This window comes from Chanodichthys erythropterus, chromosome 14, assembly GCF_024489055.1.
Source record: "Chanodichthys erythropterus isolate Z2021 chromosome 14, ASM2448905v1, whole genome shotgun sequence".
NCBI lineage: Eukaryota > Metazoa > Chordata > Actinopteri > Cypriniformes > Xenocyprididae > Chanodichthys > Chanodichthys erythropterus.
The window spans coordinates 9,144,962-9,165,363 of NC_090234.1; the positions used below are offsets into that span (position 1 = coordinate 9,144,962).

Genomic DNA, 20,402 nt, shown 5'->3' on the forward strand with positions numbered 1-20,402 from the left:
GTGGATTGTAACTCAAACACCACTGATTGGCCACTGTGTACAAGAAATCAACAGACATGTCTGTGATTGGCTACATTGCTCAACACTATAAAAATATGTGGTAAATAGAAAACGTCTTGGGTTACGAGTGTAACCCTTGTTCCCTGAGTAAGGGAACGAGACGCTACGTCAGTGACGTGATGGGAATCCTCTGCATTTTTGTGTTCGTGAAGCACTATTGTATCCAACCAATGAGAGAACGTGACGTCAGAGGCGGGCGACGTCGCGGACCGGAACCTATAAAGCATGCCCAGCAACAAAGAACGCTAGCTTCTGTGATATGTCTGAAGTAAGCGCTCCAGGCATGCTGGAGGTACGGCAACGTGACGTAGCGTCTCGTTCCCTTACTCAGGGAACAAGGGTTACACTCGTAACCCAAGACGTTCCCTTTCGTGGGAACTATCGACGCTACGTCAGTGACGTGATGGGAACGCTGTCCCCACTACGCCGTGCCTCCGAGTGCCTGGTTGCTATCTTGTAACACCAAAGCACCCGGAGTACTACTCACATTAAGATTATAAAATCTGATGAAGGTGTGCTGGGATGACCATCCAGCAGCGCCACAAATATCCGCCAAGGAAACTCCTGACATGTGAGCTCTTGAAGCAGCCATACCTCTAGTTGAGTGTGCCCTAACATCCAAGGGGCATGGACGCCCCAGGGCTTTATACGACAATGAGATGGCCTCAACCACCCATTTACTCATCCTCTGCTTAGACGCTGGGCCCCCTCGACTCAGGGACCCATAACATACAAATAGTTGGTCTGATTTTCTCCACAGGGCAGCTCTGTGAACATAAGTGTCCAATGCCCTCACAGGACACAGCAGATTAAGTTTTTCCTGATCCAGATTAGTAAACGGAGGGGGATAAAAAGCCTCCAAAACGATAGGACCTGGGACCCTAGTGGGGACCTTAGGAATGTAACCAGGCCTTGTATGTAGAAAGGCCTTAACCATGCCTGGTGCAAACTCTAAACATGTTGGTGAAACCGAAAGAGCTTGAAGGTCACCTATCCTTTTCAAGGATGAGATGGCCAGTAAAAACACAGTCTTCAATGTGAGCATTTTATCTGACACATCTTCCAAAGGTTCAAAGGGCGCCTCAGCCAACCCTTGTAACACAATGGCTAAGTCCCAGGTCAGAGATTTTGGGCGTACTGAAGGCCTCAGCCTCAGTGCGCCACGAAGGAAGCGAACAACTAAGGGGTCTCGACCTACCGAGACACCACCCATAGGAACATGATAGGCTGAAATAGCAGCCACATACACTTTTAATGTGGAGTGAGTTAAGCCTTCTGAAAGCTTTTCTTGGAGGAATTGAAGCACATAGCTGACAGATGAGTGGACCGGGTCCACCCTATGATGGCTACACCATGTAGCGAAAACCTTCCACTTATACATATAAAGCTTCCTTGTAGATGGAGCTCTGGACTGAAGGATGGTCTCCACAACCTCGGTTGGGAGACCAGATTCTATGAGCCTTGCCCCCTCAGGGGCCAGGCCCACAGTTTCCACATTTCTGGACGGGGATGTAAAATCATGCCGCCCACTTGGGACAGGAGATCCTGTCTGACTGGAAGCTCCAGAGGAGAGCCGTGAAGAAGTGATACTAGGTCCGCAAACCATATTCTTGTTGGCCAGAAAGGAGCCACCAATATCAGGTCTACCCCTTCCTGACGGACTTTGTCCAGAACTCCCGGGAGCAGAGAGACTGGGGGAAAAGCATACAGACGTCGCCTCGGCCACGTCTGTATCATGGCATCCAACCCCAGAGGAGCTGGGTGCCTCAGAGAGTACCACAGAGGGCATTGAGTTGACTCCTCTGTGGCAAAGGAATCGACTTCCGCTCGACCGAATGTTTTCCATATGAGCTCCACTACCTCTGAGTGAAGCTTCCATTCCATGCCTCGACAGAGCGTCCGCCCCCATATTCAAATACCCCGGAATATACGCCGCCTTTAGCGAGAGTAATTTCCCCTGGGTCCACAGGAGGATGTGACTGACCAGTTTGCATAGTGGCCGAGACCGCAGTCCCCCTTGGTGATTTATGTAGGAGACCACCGTAGTGTTGTCTGTCTGAACCAACACATGGTGGCCCCTCAGGTCGGGGAGGAAGTGCTTCAGAGCCTGAAACACTGCCAGCATCTCCAGCCGATTTATGTGCCAGGAGAGCTGGTGTACCTCCCAGTGACCTTGAGCTGAGCGACCACTCATGATCGCTCCCCAGCCCGTGAGGGACGCATCTGCCATAAGCATTCCGCGACGACATGAAGTTCCCAACACGGGTCCCTGGGACAGGAACCAAGGCTTTTTCCACATGACCAGAGCACCAAGGCACCGCCGCGTGACTTTGATCATGCGAAAAGGATTTCCCCTCGGAGAAAACCCCTTGGTCCTGAGCCACCACTGTAAGGGTCTCATGTGCAGAAGGCCAAAAGTAACAACGATGGACGCAGCTGCCATCAGACCCAACAGTCTCTGAAACTGTTTTACAGTGAGTGACCGGCCTAACTTCACCCCATTCACGGCCCCGAGAATGGAAGTCACACGAGCGGGAGTCAATTGCGCCCGCATCGTGATGGAATCCCAGATTACCCCAAGATAGTTGGCAACCTGACTCGGAACCAGCACACTTTTCTTGGCGTTGAGCCTCAGCCCAAGCTTCTTCATGTGCGACATGTTGAGCTGCCAGACGTTCTGTTTGAGCTAAAATCAACCAATCGTCGATATAGTTCAGCACGCGGATGCCCTGGAGTCTCAGCGGAGCCAAGGCTGCATCCACGCACTTCGTGAACGTGCGGGGTGATAGTGATAGGCCGAAGGGAAGAACCTTGTATTGGTATGCTTCGCCCCCGAAAGCAAACCTGAGGAACTTCCTGTGAGAAGGATGGATGGAAATGTGAAAATATGCGTCCTTCAGATCTATCGCCACAAACCAGTCCTCGGATCTGATCTGTGGAATAATCTGTTTGAGTGTAAGCATCTTGAACTTCAACTTCTTTACAGATCGATTTAGTATACGAAGATCTATGATCGGACGCAACCCCCCCATCCTTCTTTGGAACAATGAAGTAGCGGCTGTAAAAGCCCGACATTTTGCTGGGAGAGGGAACCCGTTCTATAGCCCCTTTTTGCAAAAGCGTCGTAACCTCTTGTTCCATTACCAGAGACTGCTCTGGAGCTACCACTGTGTGAATCACTCCACTGAACCTGGGCGGACGAGAACCGAACTAAATTCTGTAACCCTGTTCTACCATGAGCAGCACCCATTTTGAAACATTCGGAAGAAGTTTCCATTCCCCCAAAAATTCTACTAAGGGAACCAGCCTCTCGAGACTGGTCTCTGGTGTTTTTTGAGCACTTGGCTCGTTTATCTGGCACGGCGCACCGGCAGATAAGCGAATCATGTGCTGGCCGACCCTCCTCGAAGGATCGACGGGGACTGCTGCGCCCTGTCGCACACTGGGTGGCAGGGTTGGCAGAACAGCCCCCTGAGGGCACCGATGGGGAACAATAGATGTTAATCGTCGAACCCCTTCGGAGGGGACTGCCCTCAGAAACCCTGACCCATGACCGTCAGGATTTCTTTTGGGAAGCCTTCCGGGAAAGAATGCCGGTCCTCAGATCCGCCCTACCCCCAGAAGGCTTCTGCTGTACAGCGCGCACCGGTCCCCAAGCTTTCCGCGGGGGAGCACGGGCGGCCACACTAGCTTTCTGCTGGGACCTGTATCCCGAGGAGCCGGCTATCGGCTGAGGCTGCTCCCGCCCAGCAGCCTCAGGGGGATGAGATTTCCGGGGAAGGAATCTTTGGAACGTGGCTTTCTGTTTTTTCGCCTCCTCGAACCCGTCGACGACAGTAGCAACTGCATCACCGAACAGGCCCTCGGAGGAAAGCGGCGCATCCATAAGGATATGTTTGTCCTTATCCTTAATATCTGCGAGATTGAGCCACAGATGTCTCTCCGTGGCCACCAGGGCTGCCATAGAACGGCCTACTGACTTGGTCGTCTCCTTGGTGGCACGGAGAGCTAAATCTGCGGCTTTTCTCAACTGTTGAATCATTTCAAAAGTAGCTTCCCCAGTCTCCTCAATCTCCCCCAGCAGATCAGCTTGGTATGCCTGCAGTATGGACATTGTGTGCAGACATGCCGCAGCCTGACCCGCTGTCGAATAAGCCTTGCCCACCAGACTCGATGTTTGTTTTAGTGGTTTGGTGGGCAACGTCGGGGATTTCAGGGACGATGCAGACTCGAGCGAGAGATAGCTCGCAAGCGTCTCCTCAACCCGAGGCATCGCCCCATACCCGTGTTGCTTCAGCCCCGTGATATTACTGTACATTGTCGTTTGTGGGCTGAAGACACGGTACTGCACGGGTCTATTCCACGACCTCGACACCTCGGTGTGGAGGTCGGGAAAGAACGGCAGTCCACGACGCTGGGGTAGTGACCTAGCTGGGAGGAAGCGTTCATCTAACTTGCTTTTTATTTTTGGAACGCTCTCCTCCGCGGGCCAGCTTATTTTCAGTTTTTCTACTGCCTGGGTCACTACCTCCATAAGCTCCTCATGGGCTGGAGATGAGGATGACGGTCCCTCATCACCACCCTCGACACCTTCAACATCAACCTCCTTGGAGGAAGATATATTCAGTGCCGGTGCCTCCCTTTGCGGGGAAGAAACCGCAGCGCGTGCTTCCACCACCAAAGGAGAGACGCTAGATCTAGCAGGTAAGGGAAGCGATAAGGCAGAGCCCGTCTCTCCCCCCTCTGCTAGATCCATTTGTGAACCCCACGAGTGCAGCCTTCGCTGTGCCTCGGCAGCAGCAGGACCAGACCCGCGGGGAACACTCGCCGCGGCGCCCTCCTCAAAGAGCGCCCGGCGTGAGCGCAGCGCCCTGAGAGTGAGCCGCTCACAGTGCACACAGACAGCCCCCTCAAGAGCTGCCTGTGCGTGCTCAACTCCCAGGCATTTCACACACATCTCGTGTGTATCTCCCTCCACGATGAATCGCGGGCAAGGAGGTGCACACTTAGTGAAACGCTGGCTTTTCTCCGTCATTTTATATATATATATATATATATATATATGTATGTCTTTTATGTGTCTTGTTTCACTTGTTAGAAACTCTTGTCCTCAGACAAAGAGATCACTTTCTGGCGAGATGGTAGACAGACAACAGTAAATAAGACAGACAAGATACAAGTAGCGCTTACTGAAGACAACAGAAGCTAGCGTTCTTTGTTTCTGGGCATGCTTTATAGGTTCCGGTCCGCGACGTCGCCCGCCTCTGACGTCACGTTCTCTCATTGGTTGGATACAATAGTGCTTCACGAACATAAAAATGCAGAGGGTTCCCATCACGTCACTGACGTAGCGTCGATAGTTCCCACGAAAGGGAACTTTGACACTCTCCAGAACATGCAAACAGATATGCACAGGATCGCTTGCCATATCGCCAATATGCTATTATTACAGAGAAAACTCATTCTAGACCAGCAGTTATGCAGTTTTTCCCTCTAAAAGCAATTAAGAGCAGCATCAGGCAGTGGTTTGAGTGAGAAAATTCCACGCTAGTCTCAAGTCCATGACCAAGAGAAAGGCTAAGCCTCGCCCAGCCTTACACAAGCTCCACCTATAATTATCTATCTTTATTTATTCTTATTCTGTTCATTGGTTATATTATTTAATGCATGGATTATTATTTTCATGAAACTGTTGGCTGAAAATAAAATCGTAATTGTCAAATTGTTTGTATTGTAAAATGATATAATTTGAGAGGTCCACCCTATTCACACTGGTCCACTCACTGTAAAATTTCTGGCCTCGCCATTGGTTTATAGAGTTCTAATAGAGTTTCATAGTAAAGAACATCAAAGTGAACAGTTGGATGATTCTGTTCAGATGGCTGAAGGGTCTGTCCAATGGAAATAGGTTTTGCTTAGCAAAAACGAAAAATAGAGAGAACATTAGTACCTGGTTAAAAATTTAATTTCAGGCAAACATCTCTCAGCAGAGCAGACAGACTCTATTTCACCTCGAACAATCAAATTAAGCCACATAAACTAATGACTTGAAATGCTCCCAGGTATATGGATGTGCACTCTGGACCAAGATTCCTAACGAGGCCAAATAAAAGGACAAAGTGATGACTTCAAATTAAAATGTTAATGCAGTGAGTGCCCACAGCGAGTCAAAATTAAACTGCCCCCACCTTCTCATAGTATTTGACCTCGTAGTCCAAAATGATCCCATTGGGTCTCTCTGGCTCCATCCAAGACAGTGAGATGCTGTTTCTTGATGTCCGGTCCTTCCTGATGACAGTCACTGCAGATGGAGCTGCGGAGAGAGAGGGAGAGAAACATTACAGATTAGCTGTTTCCACTCTGTATCACAATCACAAAAAGCCTAAGGTCACAGGAAGTTCAGCTGACATTTTCATTCAACAATTTGTATCCTGTGAACTGGTTCCTGTTGACCTAATTGAGTTTCTTCTCCACTGGGGGTCGGTTTCAAAGTTGGGAAAGGTGGAGGACTGAAAGACAAACTGATGTAATCGGGCAACGGCTGGTCCCTGCAAACAGTGGCCACTGTTGTGTCAAGTGAATACCTTAAAGTTTGAGGCATGGCTCATTCTTTTAGTGATTTTTTTTATATTTATTTTTTCCCAAGGACCCCCAAATGTCATGTGATTCAAATTTGGGAGGTTTTTTTTTTTTTTTAAATAAGTCTCTCACCAAGTCTACTCACCAAGACTGCTTATATGTGATCAAAATATTATCAAAGAAATAAGAAAAAAACTTACATGACATGACAAAAATGACAAAAAAATAGTACATGACAAAAAATAGTACGCTAAATTGTGTGCACAATTTACTAATTTGTTCCCTCGATTTATAAATCATGCGCATGATTTATAATTTGTTCCTTCAATTAGGGAACAAAACAGTACATCAAAAAATTTAGCACATCAAGTAAACGAAATAGTAAATCTTTTCATTGGGAACAAAATAGTAAATTGTGCGCATGATTTAGTAAATCGAGGGAACGAAATAGTAAATCAGGAGCATGATTTAGTAAATCGAGGGAACGAAACAGTAAATAAGGAGCACAATTTAGTAAATCGAGGGAACAAAATAGTTAATCATAAGCACGATTTAGCAAATGGAGGGAACGAAATTCTTTGAAGGGTCATGAAACCCCAAAACACTTTTTTTGAGATGTTAAGAGATATGTATAAGCTGCACATCATTGAAAACACTAAAGGTACTCATTAATGTTATTCATGAGTGAAAAATAGTTATTTTTCTGTCTTCCGGTTTGAAAAGCTGAGTCGGAGCAATGTCACAAAATCTGACATCGTCGTGTACTTTCGGCCCAAGTATGGGCATGGTCGAACATGCTGACGTAGCCTGTTTCGAGCCATTCTCGACATATATTCATGATATAAAGCTCATTTAATCCAATCACTGTGCTGTAGTATGCATAAGATTATAATTGCGGTATTATGCATGAGGAAGTATCACTTCTCTCGCCTCTGTTGTCATTCAGAGACATATCGCTGGTGTTCATTTCCTCAATGCTACAACATGTGTTTTCCTCCTATGCGACCAGAGCAGAGGTTTGTGTGCATGTGGATTGTTTTGCCGTAATATACCAGCACAAATGGAAAATATGTTTGCATGAGATCGCATTACAGTGGATAATTCAAATGTCACAAAAGTGCGGCTCATTCACCTCTGCCTGCTCTAGCTGCGTTCCAACACGCGAGCCGTAGGCTGTTTCCTTCAGCACAGCAGCACGTGTTGTTTGTATTTTCCTCGCGATGCGGTCAGAACTGGAGTTTGAATATGAACACATGAAAAATACGATTGTTATTATGATATACACGCGGAGCGTGCATATGATCAGTGCAGAGCGCTTTGATGAGTTTAATAACACTAGCCACGTGGCACATAGCTCATACAGAATAAAGTATCCGTGTTTAAAGTTTTTATTTCACACATTCTCCTGCACCAAACATTAACCACACGGTGTAGTTATGCACACATATTTCATCAAGTCTTCTTTAAATGAATTATATGTGCAAACTGGACACTGATACAGTGGTGTAGCCTACGACGACACGATTATTCTAATAGACAAAAGACTGATTTTGAGACTGCAGTGCTCATAAACGTAATCAAAGTAGCCTATTATTAGCCCTAATAAATATTCTTTCACATTTCTCTCTTGTGCTTGGGAGTTTGTTGTCATTTTCCCATTTTAACAGAATTTTTGCAGCTCAGAGGTGTGAACGACCAGGGTAAAACAGGGGGGTTTCATGACCCTTTAAATTCAACCCTTTTAATTAATGTCCACTGTATCACATTTTTTTGATGGTCCCACTATGAGCATTGCATTTTTAAGAGGCTATATGAAGTTTTAACTTGTAGCCTACAAACGTGTCTCAAAACTCTTCCATTGTGTGTCCTTTTAGTTGTTTTCTCATGTAAACTCCCCTAAGAAACATATCTAAACAGGGTCAAGTGAACCAGACTAATTATTCAAGGCATCCTTGAGACATATTAGCCTTCTACTGTAGTTTTTTACTTTATGTAACCCACCAATTAGTATTTTATTTAATTATTAAATAAATAGTTTTGCACATATATAATTGTGTTACATCCATCCGGCTCAAAAGTCTCCCTCCACTCTGGCACTTCACATGGTCTCAATCTGTGATCGTAATTCAAGTCAGAGATTGGCCCAGCTCTCCTCCTGCCTGGCACTCGTGTTCTTTTTCAAGTTTACAGCTCTGTAATTGTGAGGCAGCAATGAGGCCATGGAGGCATCTGACTTGCCTGTGTTTTAATTTTATTAGACCACAGGAAAAAACATGTTGTTCTTTCAAATGTTCAAGCTTTCCTTGATTGTGATTATACAGTCTTGAAATGCTTCTTTTCCCTTGGAACTTTTTTTTTTTTTTGGGGTTCCTCGTCCATTTCTTTTTGTTAATGAATCCAGATGGGCACAGTCTGTTTCAGTTTGCAGCCCCCATACACAACACTCTTCCTTACGGCACTCTGATAGAGGAGGTATTATTGAAGTTTTAGTGGCCACAGTTTATGGAAGCTATGATTTATAATGTCTGGACAGCAGGCTCATTTGACACTGTGTATCTTTCTCAGGGTTCACAGTGTGAACAGAATGACTTTGTCTTAAAATCACAAGAACAGCCTTGGTTCCAACAAACCTTTCAAATGATAGGGACAGTAAAGAGCTATAACTTTATGGTTTCTTAAATTAAGAGAGCTGCCTAAGTCGGGCCCATCGTACACACTCGAGCAGTGTCTGAAACAGTGTTGTTTTGGTATCATTGATACAGTTATAGTTCTTGTTAATATTATGAATTAGTTTTTTTTTTTATATATATATATATTTTCTGTTTTCACTTTAATTTTAGTTAAATTTTTATTTATTATTTTATTTATTGGTTTACTTAATTCTTGTTAGTACTTCAAGCTAAACTAAATTAAACAAATTTTATTGTTTTAGTTTTACAGTAGTTATTGTTAATAACCCTGGTATAAAACCACCCCCAATACCTTTATATAGTGCACTATTAGAGGGGACAGCCATTTGTAGTGGTATCAGGAACCATAGTAGACATTAAGAATCCCACAATGCACCTCAATAACAAGTATACAAACATTGTGCCCTCAACAGACAGCCACAAGTGAAAACCCATGCACTGTGAGCATCACACCGAATCACAGCATTTCTGGCACACACAGTGTCTGAATTCACCCACTGTTTTTTATTCAGTCACTTAGTGGACTATATTATTGCAGTAATGTAAGGAATAATACATGAAGGCATGGGGGTGGCAATCCCAGATAGGCGTACAGCCTCGACATGCAAAGCTTCAAAACATCATCAACATTATTACTCTGCTGTCTAACAATACATGTACCATTAACAGAGGAGTGAATCACAGAAATAGCGTCAATTTGCGACAAGCTAACTGAAAAAATAAAAAACTAAAAAACAAAAAAAAACTAAAATGGCGGACGAAGTGAAAGAAATGTTGAATATAATTTATTCAATAGTGGTACGTATTGATAAAATACTTTAAATAATTTGACTGTTTTATCCAATACTGTTTTAATGATCTTTCATTTTTGAGTTGTTAGCTTAGCATCATGCTAATGCCAAACTGTATTTAAAATAATCGTGAGTTGAGTCTCTTATGTGTTTCAAGTGAGAAGTGCTAATTGTGCGGCGGCAGATCTTTCAACAGGATGTTCACTCGGTTTTGGAACTGTGTATGTGTCTTGGCTTTCTCCTTGTGAACAGATCACCTCTAACTTAAAGCCAAAGGAAATCATCAGTTCCCACAAACCTTCCAGAAGAAAGCAACAGCAAAAAGAACCACACGATTATGTATGTGGGATACTGCAAGCATATTCAGTTACGAAAATTTCAGAAGGGAGGAACCTTGCTGTTCTGCTACATTCTGCTTGAACCCACAACCTCAGAAAAGGATTGCATTCAGAGCTCTACATTTACAGGTGTGGCATGCTGTATGCTGCAGTGGAGACATAAGCATTTATAAACAATCCTAGTGAAGTGCTGTTGAGATCATGACATGCTACAGAACACGGTCTCAAAATGTCCTCCACATGGCTCTGCAGATGTGGGACAGAGGCATGGCATTAATGTGGGTGCCAGGGAGCTAGACCCTCCTTTCCAAATAGAAGCAACCGCAACAACGTATTTCAGGAATGCATGAATGAGTCATGGAAAACCTTCTGTAATGCCATGATCCAGCTAAACACTTCAATGCAGATCAGTGTCCAAAATCAGCATCTGTAAAAAAAAAGTAAAAATTGGCTTTGGCTGTTGACCAGTAACATTATGAGTAACTGCAACATTTTATTGTTTAAATCAAATTGTTGGAATGATAATCTGACCCTCTCTGATGTTACATGAGCAATTCTAATGAAAAATAAACTGCCTTGTAATGTCCATAGTGACTTCAATGTCTTCTAATACTTTCATTATAAACTATAATGAAACTCACTATCCGCTAGCTGCCTGTCCCCTGAACACACTGTAAAAAAACGCGGTCTCTGTAGTCACCACAAGCTCCGAAAACGGCAATTAAAACAAACTGGTGCAGCCTGGACCACAAAACATAATAAGGAGGGAGGGAGGGTCTAGCTAGCCTCTGTTTGTTTGACAACACTTTGAACGTCAACAGGAAGTTAATCCACCCAGGATCGCTTAGAGCACCTTTAATTAATCATTATTAATAAAATAATTATAATAAAATAGTGCAAAATACTGATTTATAGCTGTTATAGCTTATATTCGTATATTTTTTTCCTTCCAATTTACTCGTCATAATACTATGTAAGTAAGTCCAAAATGAACATTGTTGCATGTTCCTCTGGCTTTGTTTGTCTTTGCTGAAAATCTCTGCTGCCCTGACTTGGGTGAATCGGCCTGTTAAAAAGGCAGAACAGTCAGGTCTCAGCACAAATGTTTTACAGCTCTGATGAGGTTGAGAGCCAAGCAGAGAGCACCATCCTGACATGGAGGGCAGCTTACGTGTTCTGTCTCCCTTGGGCTGCGGAGCACACACTGGCTCTGTTTAGATGGATTGGGCTGTGCTGACAACCCTCTGAGCCCCTCGTAAATGTGCTCTCTGCAGGCCAGACTCACTGGATTGGCTGTTCACACATCCATCTCCTTGTTCTGGCTGTGTTTTATAGGATAGTAAAGGAAGCTGGATTACTTGTCTAAGAGCAAGAGTAGAGAAGAACGGAGAGAGGTCACGATCTTCCAGGGTTTGGTTTCTGAAACAGCCCGAACTAAAAAACTGAACTGAAAAGACAGAAAGTGAGGGCGTAGTGCAGTCTCTTTGCTCGGAAATGAATACCATTAAACTAGAGCGCCTACGTCAAGCTATGCTTCTTTGTACTGTGTCATTTGAAAGCAAATGAGAATTGTGAGTGGGAGTGTGTATGTCTAATGGGATTAATAAATTGTTAGAGAGTAGTAAGGATATGCAAAGCAACCGACAATAACTAAAACAAATGACCTTAATATGCGAAAATAAAAACATAAAAAGGATGCAATTTAAGGTTTTTAAAATGTTCCTCTGAGACAGCACTGAAGGACTAGGAGAGAGAAGCGAGAAATCCATATTTACTGCCCATCGTTCTGAGGGGCTACAAATCTGTCACCTGAAATCCTTGTCTGAGGAAAAAAAACACACCTTTAATGGAGCTGTGACCTAGCAAAAAAAAAAAAAAAAAAATCTGGTGCTTATGGTCAGGGTCATTCCAACACTGCAATACATTTTGACGACCTCATCTTCTGTATGTCTTTATATATTGGAAAAAATATCAAACCCAGATTTTTTTCAGGTGCTATGCACTAAACGTGTACATTATAATGTATTAATATTAGTAATATATGAATAATTATTTCAGTTTTTATTGCTTCATTTTTTCCCTTCTCTAAGTGAAATGTTTCTTAATTCAAGGAATGTTTTTTTTTTTTTTTTTTTTTTTTGTGATTTTTCCAGTGTCCTTAATATCACTTTCTATCCTTTTAATTTTTTGTAACATTCCAAAAGCCAGTTTCTTAATGTTGTCATCCTCCAGGACTAAACTTATTTGTGTGGGAAAACAAAAGCTCAAATATACATTACAATTTGAAGAATTTTGATAAATTATTATTATTATTATTATTATTATTATTATTATATTTATTTATTTATTTACAATTGCAAAGTTGGTTTAGTTTACAATAAATATATTCAGTGTTGTCCGAAACCCTATAATGTCAAACATGGCAGAAAATGAGTAATGACTAAATGAATGGTAACACTTTACAATAAAGTTCATTAGTTAACATTAGTTAACTAGGTAACACTTTGTTTTACGTTTTTTAACTAGTTGCTTATTAGCCAGTTATTGTCATGCATATTACTAGAATACTGGCTATTTATTAGTACTTAATAAGCACATATTAACGCTTTATTCTGCATAATCTTATTCTACATTCTTAATCCTACCCAATACCTAAACTTAACAACTATCTTACTAACTATTAGTTTATTAAGGGAAGTCGTAGTTAGTAGTTTATATGTGTTCCCTAAACTAAATTGTTACCATTAACTACTTTAGTTAACATGAAATAATAATGAACTGCCCTTCTACAGCATTTATTAATCTTTGTTAATGTTAATTTCAAAATTTACTAATAAATTATTAAAATCAAAAGTTGTATTTAACTTTGTATGTATGTAACTAATGTTCACAAATGAACCTTATTGTAAAGTGATACCAAATGAACAATACACACTATAATTCAAAAGCTTTTGAACAAAGTTTTGATAGAAGTCTCTTATGTTCACCAAAGCTGCATTTATTTTATCAAAAATAAAGAAAAACTGTAATAATTGTGAAATATCATTACAATTTAAAATAACTGTTTTCTATTTCAATATATTTTAAAATGTAACTTATTCCTGTGATTACATTATATTTTGTAACATCATAAATGTCTTATTTGATCAATTTAATGCATCATTGCTGAATAAAGGTATACAGTTTTAGTTAGTCATTACTCATTTTCTTTAATTATTAACATTTAATAGGATTTAATGATTTACTGTAGTTAAAGTCTGAAAGTCTTATATTAATTTTCAAAAGTTACAGAATTTTAAAAGGCACTGCATAACAGGAATGACCAACAAATACTGAAAATATTGAAGAAAACATGAATGTTCAGGGAATACAATGTAGCATTGATGGTCAGTACATTTAGCCCTGTAGTGCTGTATCATTCTGAAAAAAGATGCCTTTCTTCGCAGATAAATCAGCATCTGCTCTACGACAGAAGATGAAAGATCTACTGAGTGAAATTGCAGTCCTCTCACAATGACAGTAAGGATTTTATGAGGTCTCAGGCAAAGTCAACTGCTCCCTCTGGTAAAAGGGTGCAAAACTATCAATCCCTAGCCTTTGAACCTCTAGTAGTCCAAGTAGTCTTCTGCCTACTATTTCATGACACCAGACCCCAAAGCCTGTAAGCTGTGGACCAAAGCCTACTCTAAATCATCCGGCAGAACCTGTACCTATCACTCCACAGACAGCACTGAACTGACAGTGGCCTGAGCCCCACAGGGCTAAAGAACAGAAACACTAGTCTTCACAAAGGAAGCTTGCATGGAATGAGAGGCAGATGGCCTGCCGTTCAGCATCCCTCCGCTTTAGTAACCTGAGGAGTCGTGACCCTCAGTCAGCCGTAATAGAGGCCAGCACCTGCAGAATGATATGTTCACAGACAGCTGTGATAGCGGGGTGAGCAATAAGCTTGCGGAGGCATTAAACGGTTCTTTTCTTCCGTCCAAATGGAATTTTGAGCTTTGTTGCACATCGCAGAGAGGAAATTGAATTGTCATGTGAATACATTCTTGGGGGACCATTGAAACATTTCACTCAATCAATGGAAATCTTTGAATACATTTTTCTTTTAAGACATGGCTTTGAATGAAGTGTAATTCATGGGAATATTGTGTTAATATCCCATTAGAAGACCTGTTAGAATTAAACGGATAGTTCACACATTTATTCTCATGTTGTTCTGAACCTCTATGATATGACATGACAGTAACAATATGGTGGATGTAATACATCCGAAATGTCATTTATACGACCCATATTCATACTATATAGAACATACTTTTTGAACAGTCGCGAAGTAAGTTAAAAATCAAATGTAGTAACTATTCAGACAGTATGCGATTTCAGACGCAACGAAGGTCTTACTAGGCATACTAGAAACTTGCAGGCAGGTGTGTTGAGGCAAGTTGGAGCTAAATTCTGCAGGACAATTGCTCTCCAGGTGCAGGTTTGGACACCCCTGCTATATATAATGACAAAAGTATTAAAACAATGACAAATTGATGCCATTTGTGGTAAAACACCATTGGTAATGATTTAAAAATATGTGTTTAATTCCTTAAATCAAAAAAGCAAAAAAAAAAAAAAAAAAAGCACTGGAATCATATGTACCTAATACGTATGGACTTTTATAATACATTTATGAGGCTTTTTGTCATTTTGAAGCTTTTGTGTTTTGTATTTCACGACCGAGAGAACATCATAGGGATTCAGAACAACATGATGACAGAAGATTTGTGAACTGAACTATTCCTTTAACAATAAGATCAGCTAGGATGAGAGACTCACCTGCTTGGTTGGTAGTGATGGTGACAGCAGCATACTGGCGGATCGTGGGGGCCTGAGAGGACACTCCGTTTTGGGCCTCAATCTCAAAGGTGTAGTTGGTGTGTGCCAGGAGGTCTGCCATGGTTACTGTCGTGTTAGTGAGGCCAGAGGCACGGGGCAGGAAGCGCACAGCCCCTCTGCAGGGCTCGCATTGTCTGGGACCCGGCCAACATCGCTTACACACTACGTTAAATGTCACGTCCTTCCTGCCTCCACTGTCAGCCGGCCAGTTCCAGTCTAGAATCACTGAAGTCTCATTAATGACAGAGATCACATTGCGTGGGGCAGATGGGGGTCCTGTGGAAAAAAGATATATGATATATTTACTCATCGTTTTTATCAAGCTATAAATATATAGTACAACACAATTAAAATCTATTTGTGCTGTACTGAAATGCATATCCAACACTGACACTGTGAACCAATAACTAAACTTAAAGAGATTAAAGTCACCATGAACTCAAAACTGACAATACTTATTTTTTTATGGAATATTGTGGTGTTTATTATAAATGATTTATCCATGCAAACTGTCATGTGCCCATGTAATCTTTAATTAAAATAACCTCCCTTCCTTCTTGCCTCTTCTCTGATGAGGGTGGGACAACCTGTCAAACATGTGAAATCACAGCAATAGCCAATGACAATGATCCAACGATCCAATCAATTCCCAATGTACAAAATCAAGTCCCGCCCCATATTTTTTATTTTTTTGTTTGAGAAGCCGCGTTACTTGGATATACACTATATTGCCAAAATTATTGGGACACCCCTCCATATCATTGAATTCAGGTGTTCCAATCACTTCCATGGCCAAAGGTGTATAAAATCAAGCACCTAGGCATGCAGACTGTTTCTACAAACATTTGTGAAAGAATGGGTCGCTCTCAGGAGCTCAGTGAATTCAAGTGTGGTACCGTGATAGGTTGCCACCTGTGCAATAAGTCCACTCATGAAATTTCCTCACTACTAAATATTCCACGGTCAACTGTTAGTGGTATCATAACAAAGTGGAAGCAATTGGGAACAACAGAAACTCAGCCACGAAGTGGTAGGCCACGTAAAATTACAGAGCGGGGTCAGCTCATGCTGAGGCACACAGTGCGCAGAAGTCGCCAACTTTCTGCAGAGTCAGTAGCGACAAACCTCAGATTAGCTCAAGAACAGTGCGTAGAGAGCTTCATGGAATGGGTTTCCATGGCCGAGCAGCTGCATCCAAGCCTTACATCATCAAGTGCAATGGAAAGCGTCGGATGCAGTGGTATAAAGCACGCCGCCACTGGACTCTAGAGCAGTGGAGATGTGTTCTCTGTAGTGATGAATCATGCTTATCTGTCTGGCATTCCGATGAACGAGTCTGGGTTTTGCGGTTGCCAGGAGAATGGTACTTGCCTGACTGTATTGTGCCAAGTGTAAAGATTGGTGGAGGGGGGATTATGGTGTGTTTTTTTTGTTTTTTTTTGGGCTTGGCCCCTTAGTTCCAGTGAAAGGAACTCTTAATGCTTCAGCAAACCAAGACATTTTAGACAATTTCATGCTCCAAACTTTGTGGGAACAGTTTGGGGATGGCCCCTTCCTGTGAATGACTGCGCACCAGTGCACAAAGCAAGGTCCATGGATGAGCGAGTTTGGTGTGGAGGAACTTGACTGGCCTGCACAGAGTCCTGACCTCAACCCGACAGAACACCTTTGGGATGAATTAGAGCAGAGACTGTGAGCCAGGCCTTCTCGTCCAACATCAGTGCCTGACCTCACAAATGCGCTTCTAGAAGAATGGTCAAACATTCCCATAAACACACTCCTAAACCTGGTGGAAAGCCTTCCCAGAAGAGTTGAAGCTGTAATATCTGCAAAGGGTGGGCCAACTCCATGTTAAAACCTACGGATTAAGAATGGGATGTCATTAAAGTTAATGTGCACGTAAAGGCAGGCGTCCCAAAACTTGGCAATATAGTGTATGTTACAATAGGGAAGCAAGACTATCGCAACTTCCATTTCATGCCAACTTTAAATTGAGATATTCATTTATTGTATTGTTCATTAACATTTTCATGTAAAAAAAAAATTTAAAAAAATGCCTAAGCAACTGTCTCATTTTGTCTCTTTTCCTAAGGGATGACAGGAGAAACATCTGGGACAAAGTTTATACTTAAATGAAACACAACTGAGAACTCCATTATATCTCATGAGCTATGAAAGACCAATAAAACATCCCTCTGGTGAAGTACGTTTACTTTAAAAAGTGTGGGTTTAATCGTTAAAGTCATCAGTTATGGATGGATACGGAATTTAGGCAGGCATGTCCTTCCTCTTGTTAAAACGCTGGCAAAGCCTCTAAAATTATTCCAGAGTTCAGAAGTGTCCTCACTGGATTGTTATATTAACTTTAAAGATTGTCCCGATAAAAAAATGGGGTATGAAGTGCGGCCAGCGGGCTCTATACTGATTGAAATAGCAGGCCTACAAATCAAGTGACGACTTCTCCATATATGTGTACAAGAGTGAAATCTCAGATTCAAGTAAGGAGATGGACACCAGATCAAAGCCAGATTGTAATAAATAACAATTAGAATATTCTGAGAATTTAATATCTGACCTCTGGGTATTATTAAATAAAATTCCTCCTAGATCTGCCTTAAAGATGGTGGTAAAGTAAGAAATTGAGAGCACAATGTTTGGTTGGTTTGATTTGACATGAATTCACACACTGAAGCCCTGGAACTCAGAGAAGGTTTCCTGCCTCTTGAACCTGAGAATCATTTTGACAGACATTTTGTCTGAGAAGGAAAGTGGGGGAGAGATAGGATTTGATACTACATTAAGAAATAGAACATTACACAAAGGAATCTCCCCCACAAATTCGCTCTGGAACATTCCAGAACACTCCCTGTTGCTTTCCCTTGATTCTGACATGACAATAAATCAGACGTTTAGCTTCAAGGTCAAATACAGGATTCACCACACTGGCCTTTTTAAAAGCACTTTTAGGAAGAAGAGCAACAATCCTTAAGGAATAATTCACTCAAAAACATAATTTCATAAATTATAATCATATTTGCCAGCTCCTGTGGAGGGAAAGACTTTAAGTGAATGTCTTAAATATCAGTCTGGTCCTCACATGTAACTATGGTATAACTTTAAAAGTCACAGAATATACCACATAAGTCTTAAAGGATTAGCTCTCTTTAAAATTAAAATTACCCCATGATTTACTCACCCTCCAGCCATCCTAGATGTATATGACTTTCTCCTTTCTGATTAACACAATCAGAGTTATATTAATAAATATCCTAACGTGTCCAAGGTTTATAATTGGGGTGAATGGGGGCTAAAATTTGAAGCACAAAAAAGTGCATCCATACATCATAAACATACTCCACATGGCACCGGAGGGTTAATAAAGGCCTTCTGAAGTAAAGCGATGTATTTGTGTAAGAAAAATATCCATATTTAAGACACTATAAAGTAAAATATCTAGCTTCTGCCAGACCGCAAAGACTTACGAAGAAAGTGTGATGCCTCTTGCAGTTCAAAACGCTTACACTATGTCCTACACCTTCCATGTTCAACTTATTTAAACAAATACATCACTGCGCTTCAGAAGACCTTTATTAACACCCCAGAGCTGTGTGGAGTATGTTGTATAGAAGCACTTTCTTGAGCTTCAATCTTGTAGACCCCATTCACTGCCATTATAAAGCTTGGATTCATCAGGATATTTATTCATATAACTCTGATTGTGTTCATCAGAAAGAAGAAAGTCATATACACATAGGATAGCCTGAAGGGTGAGTAAATCATGGGGTAATTTTCATTTTAAAGTGAACTAATTGTTTAATTACCAATGGTTCTCAACCTCTTTGATTTGAAAGCCCCTTACTGTCCAACACAATATCTGAAGGCCCCCCAAATACTATATTTCTTCTAGTATTTATGTTTATGACAAAGCAGCTTGTTTTCTAACTTTATATAAACATGAACTATGAGTGTTGATGTATTAAATTAATTAACCAAGATTATTTTAAAATCTCAGATTTTGAAAATCTGATTGAATCCTTGGTTGAAAACAGACTACTTTTTTTGTCCTTTTTGGAGCCTGGCCCTGTAAATCACCAAACACTTTTATTTTACAAAGAGCAGCAATGAGATTATTACCTAAAACTATTAATAATAATTTTGAGAAATAGCAATATAGATTAAATCAAATCAAATCTAAATAACGAGTAAGTAAATGATGACAACATTTTCATATTTGGTTGAACAACCCCTTTTACTATTTTAAATTATAGTGGACTTTCAATTTTACAACTCATCCCTGATCTTTCCTTCATATAAAAAATGAGTATTATAAAAAAGGAGGCTTTCTGTGCCAGTACAGATCAAAAAAAAAAAAAAAAAATGCATTACATAAAACAAAGTCTCTTTTTATAGGATGGAGGAAAAAGTAGTTATATGTCACTAGGTAACATCTTTGCCAGAGCAAGGCGTCCTTTGATCCTGACATTTAATAGAAATCACAGTGAGCAGGTAATGTTAACAGACTGGCTCGGCTGTTAGCGGGAGGATGTGAGGTGTGCCAGGGTAAGCCATCCGTTACACAGACAGTTCAGTCTGACAAGCAGCTCGCAGAAGTGTGACTACAGCTTTCATATTAAAGTGGACCTGAACAATCACCACCACAACATGACAAACCCATGAAATTCTCTCCATGACATATGGGAGATGTTTGCATCGCTTTTGATAAGTGGTACAATTATATAACATGTCCGGTGTTGGCATTTTCCTCACGTCAAGGATTTACGCTGCAGAATATCGCCTTTATGAGGTCATAAAAAAGGAGACAGGCAGAAATAAACAAGTCCATTTATACGTACTAAAAACAGGCATAAATATGTATGCCTTTGAAACGTTCAACAGTGATTAAATGCCGACCTTCACTGACACGACATAGAATGCAACATAAACTGTAAATTTTACAAAGCAATAATTCACGGAATAACTGTGCGTATAATGCAGCCATGACCTGAATACAGTCAAAACAGTGAGAAAAACCATCTCTGAAGAACTCAAATTGACCT

General features: G+C 41.4%; 1 protein-coding gene across 3 annotated transcripts in view; it reads right to left on the reverse strand.

Moving 5' to 3' along the window:
• The window catches only part of epha3 (eph receptor A3), a 135,046-nt gene that overhangs the window by 48,275 nt on the left and 66,369 nt on the right, over positions 1–20,402 (reverse strand). For 2 of the 3 annotated variants that reach the window (XM_067410714.1, XM_067410715.1), the window contains exons 5-6: positions 15,286–15,621; positions 6,249–6,373 (exon numbers count right to left, since the gene is read on the reverse strand). In XM_067410714.1, coding sequence (XP_067266815.1) covers positions 6,249–6,373; positions 15,286–15,621 — 461 coding nt within the window. Of the gene's footprint in view, positions 1–6,248; positions 6,374–10,602; positions 10,886–15,285; positions 15,622–20,402 lie in introns of those variants that run through there. The other variant, XM_067410716.1, reaches the window with a different exon arrangement.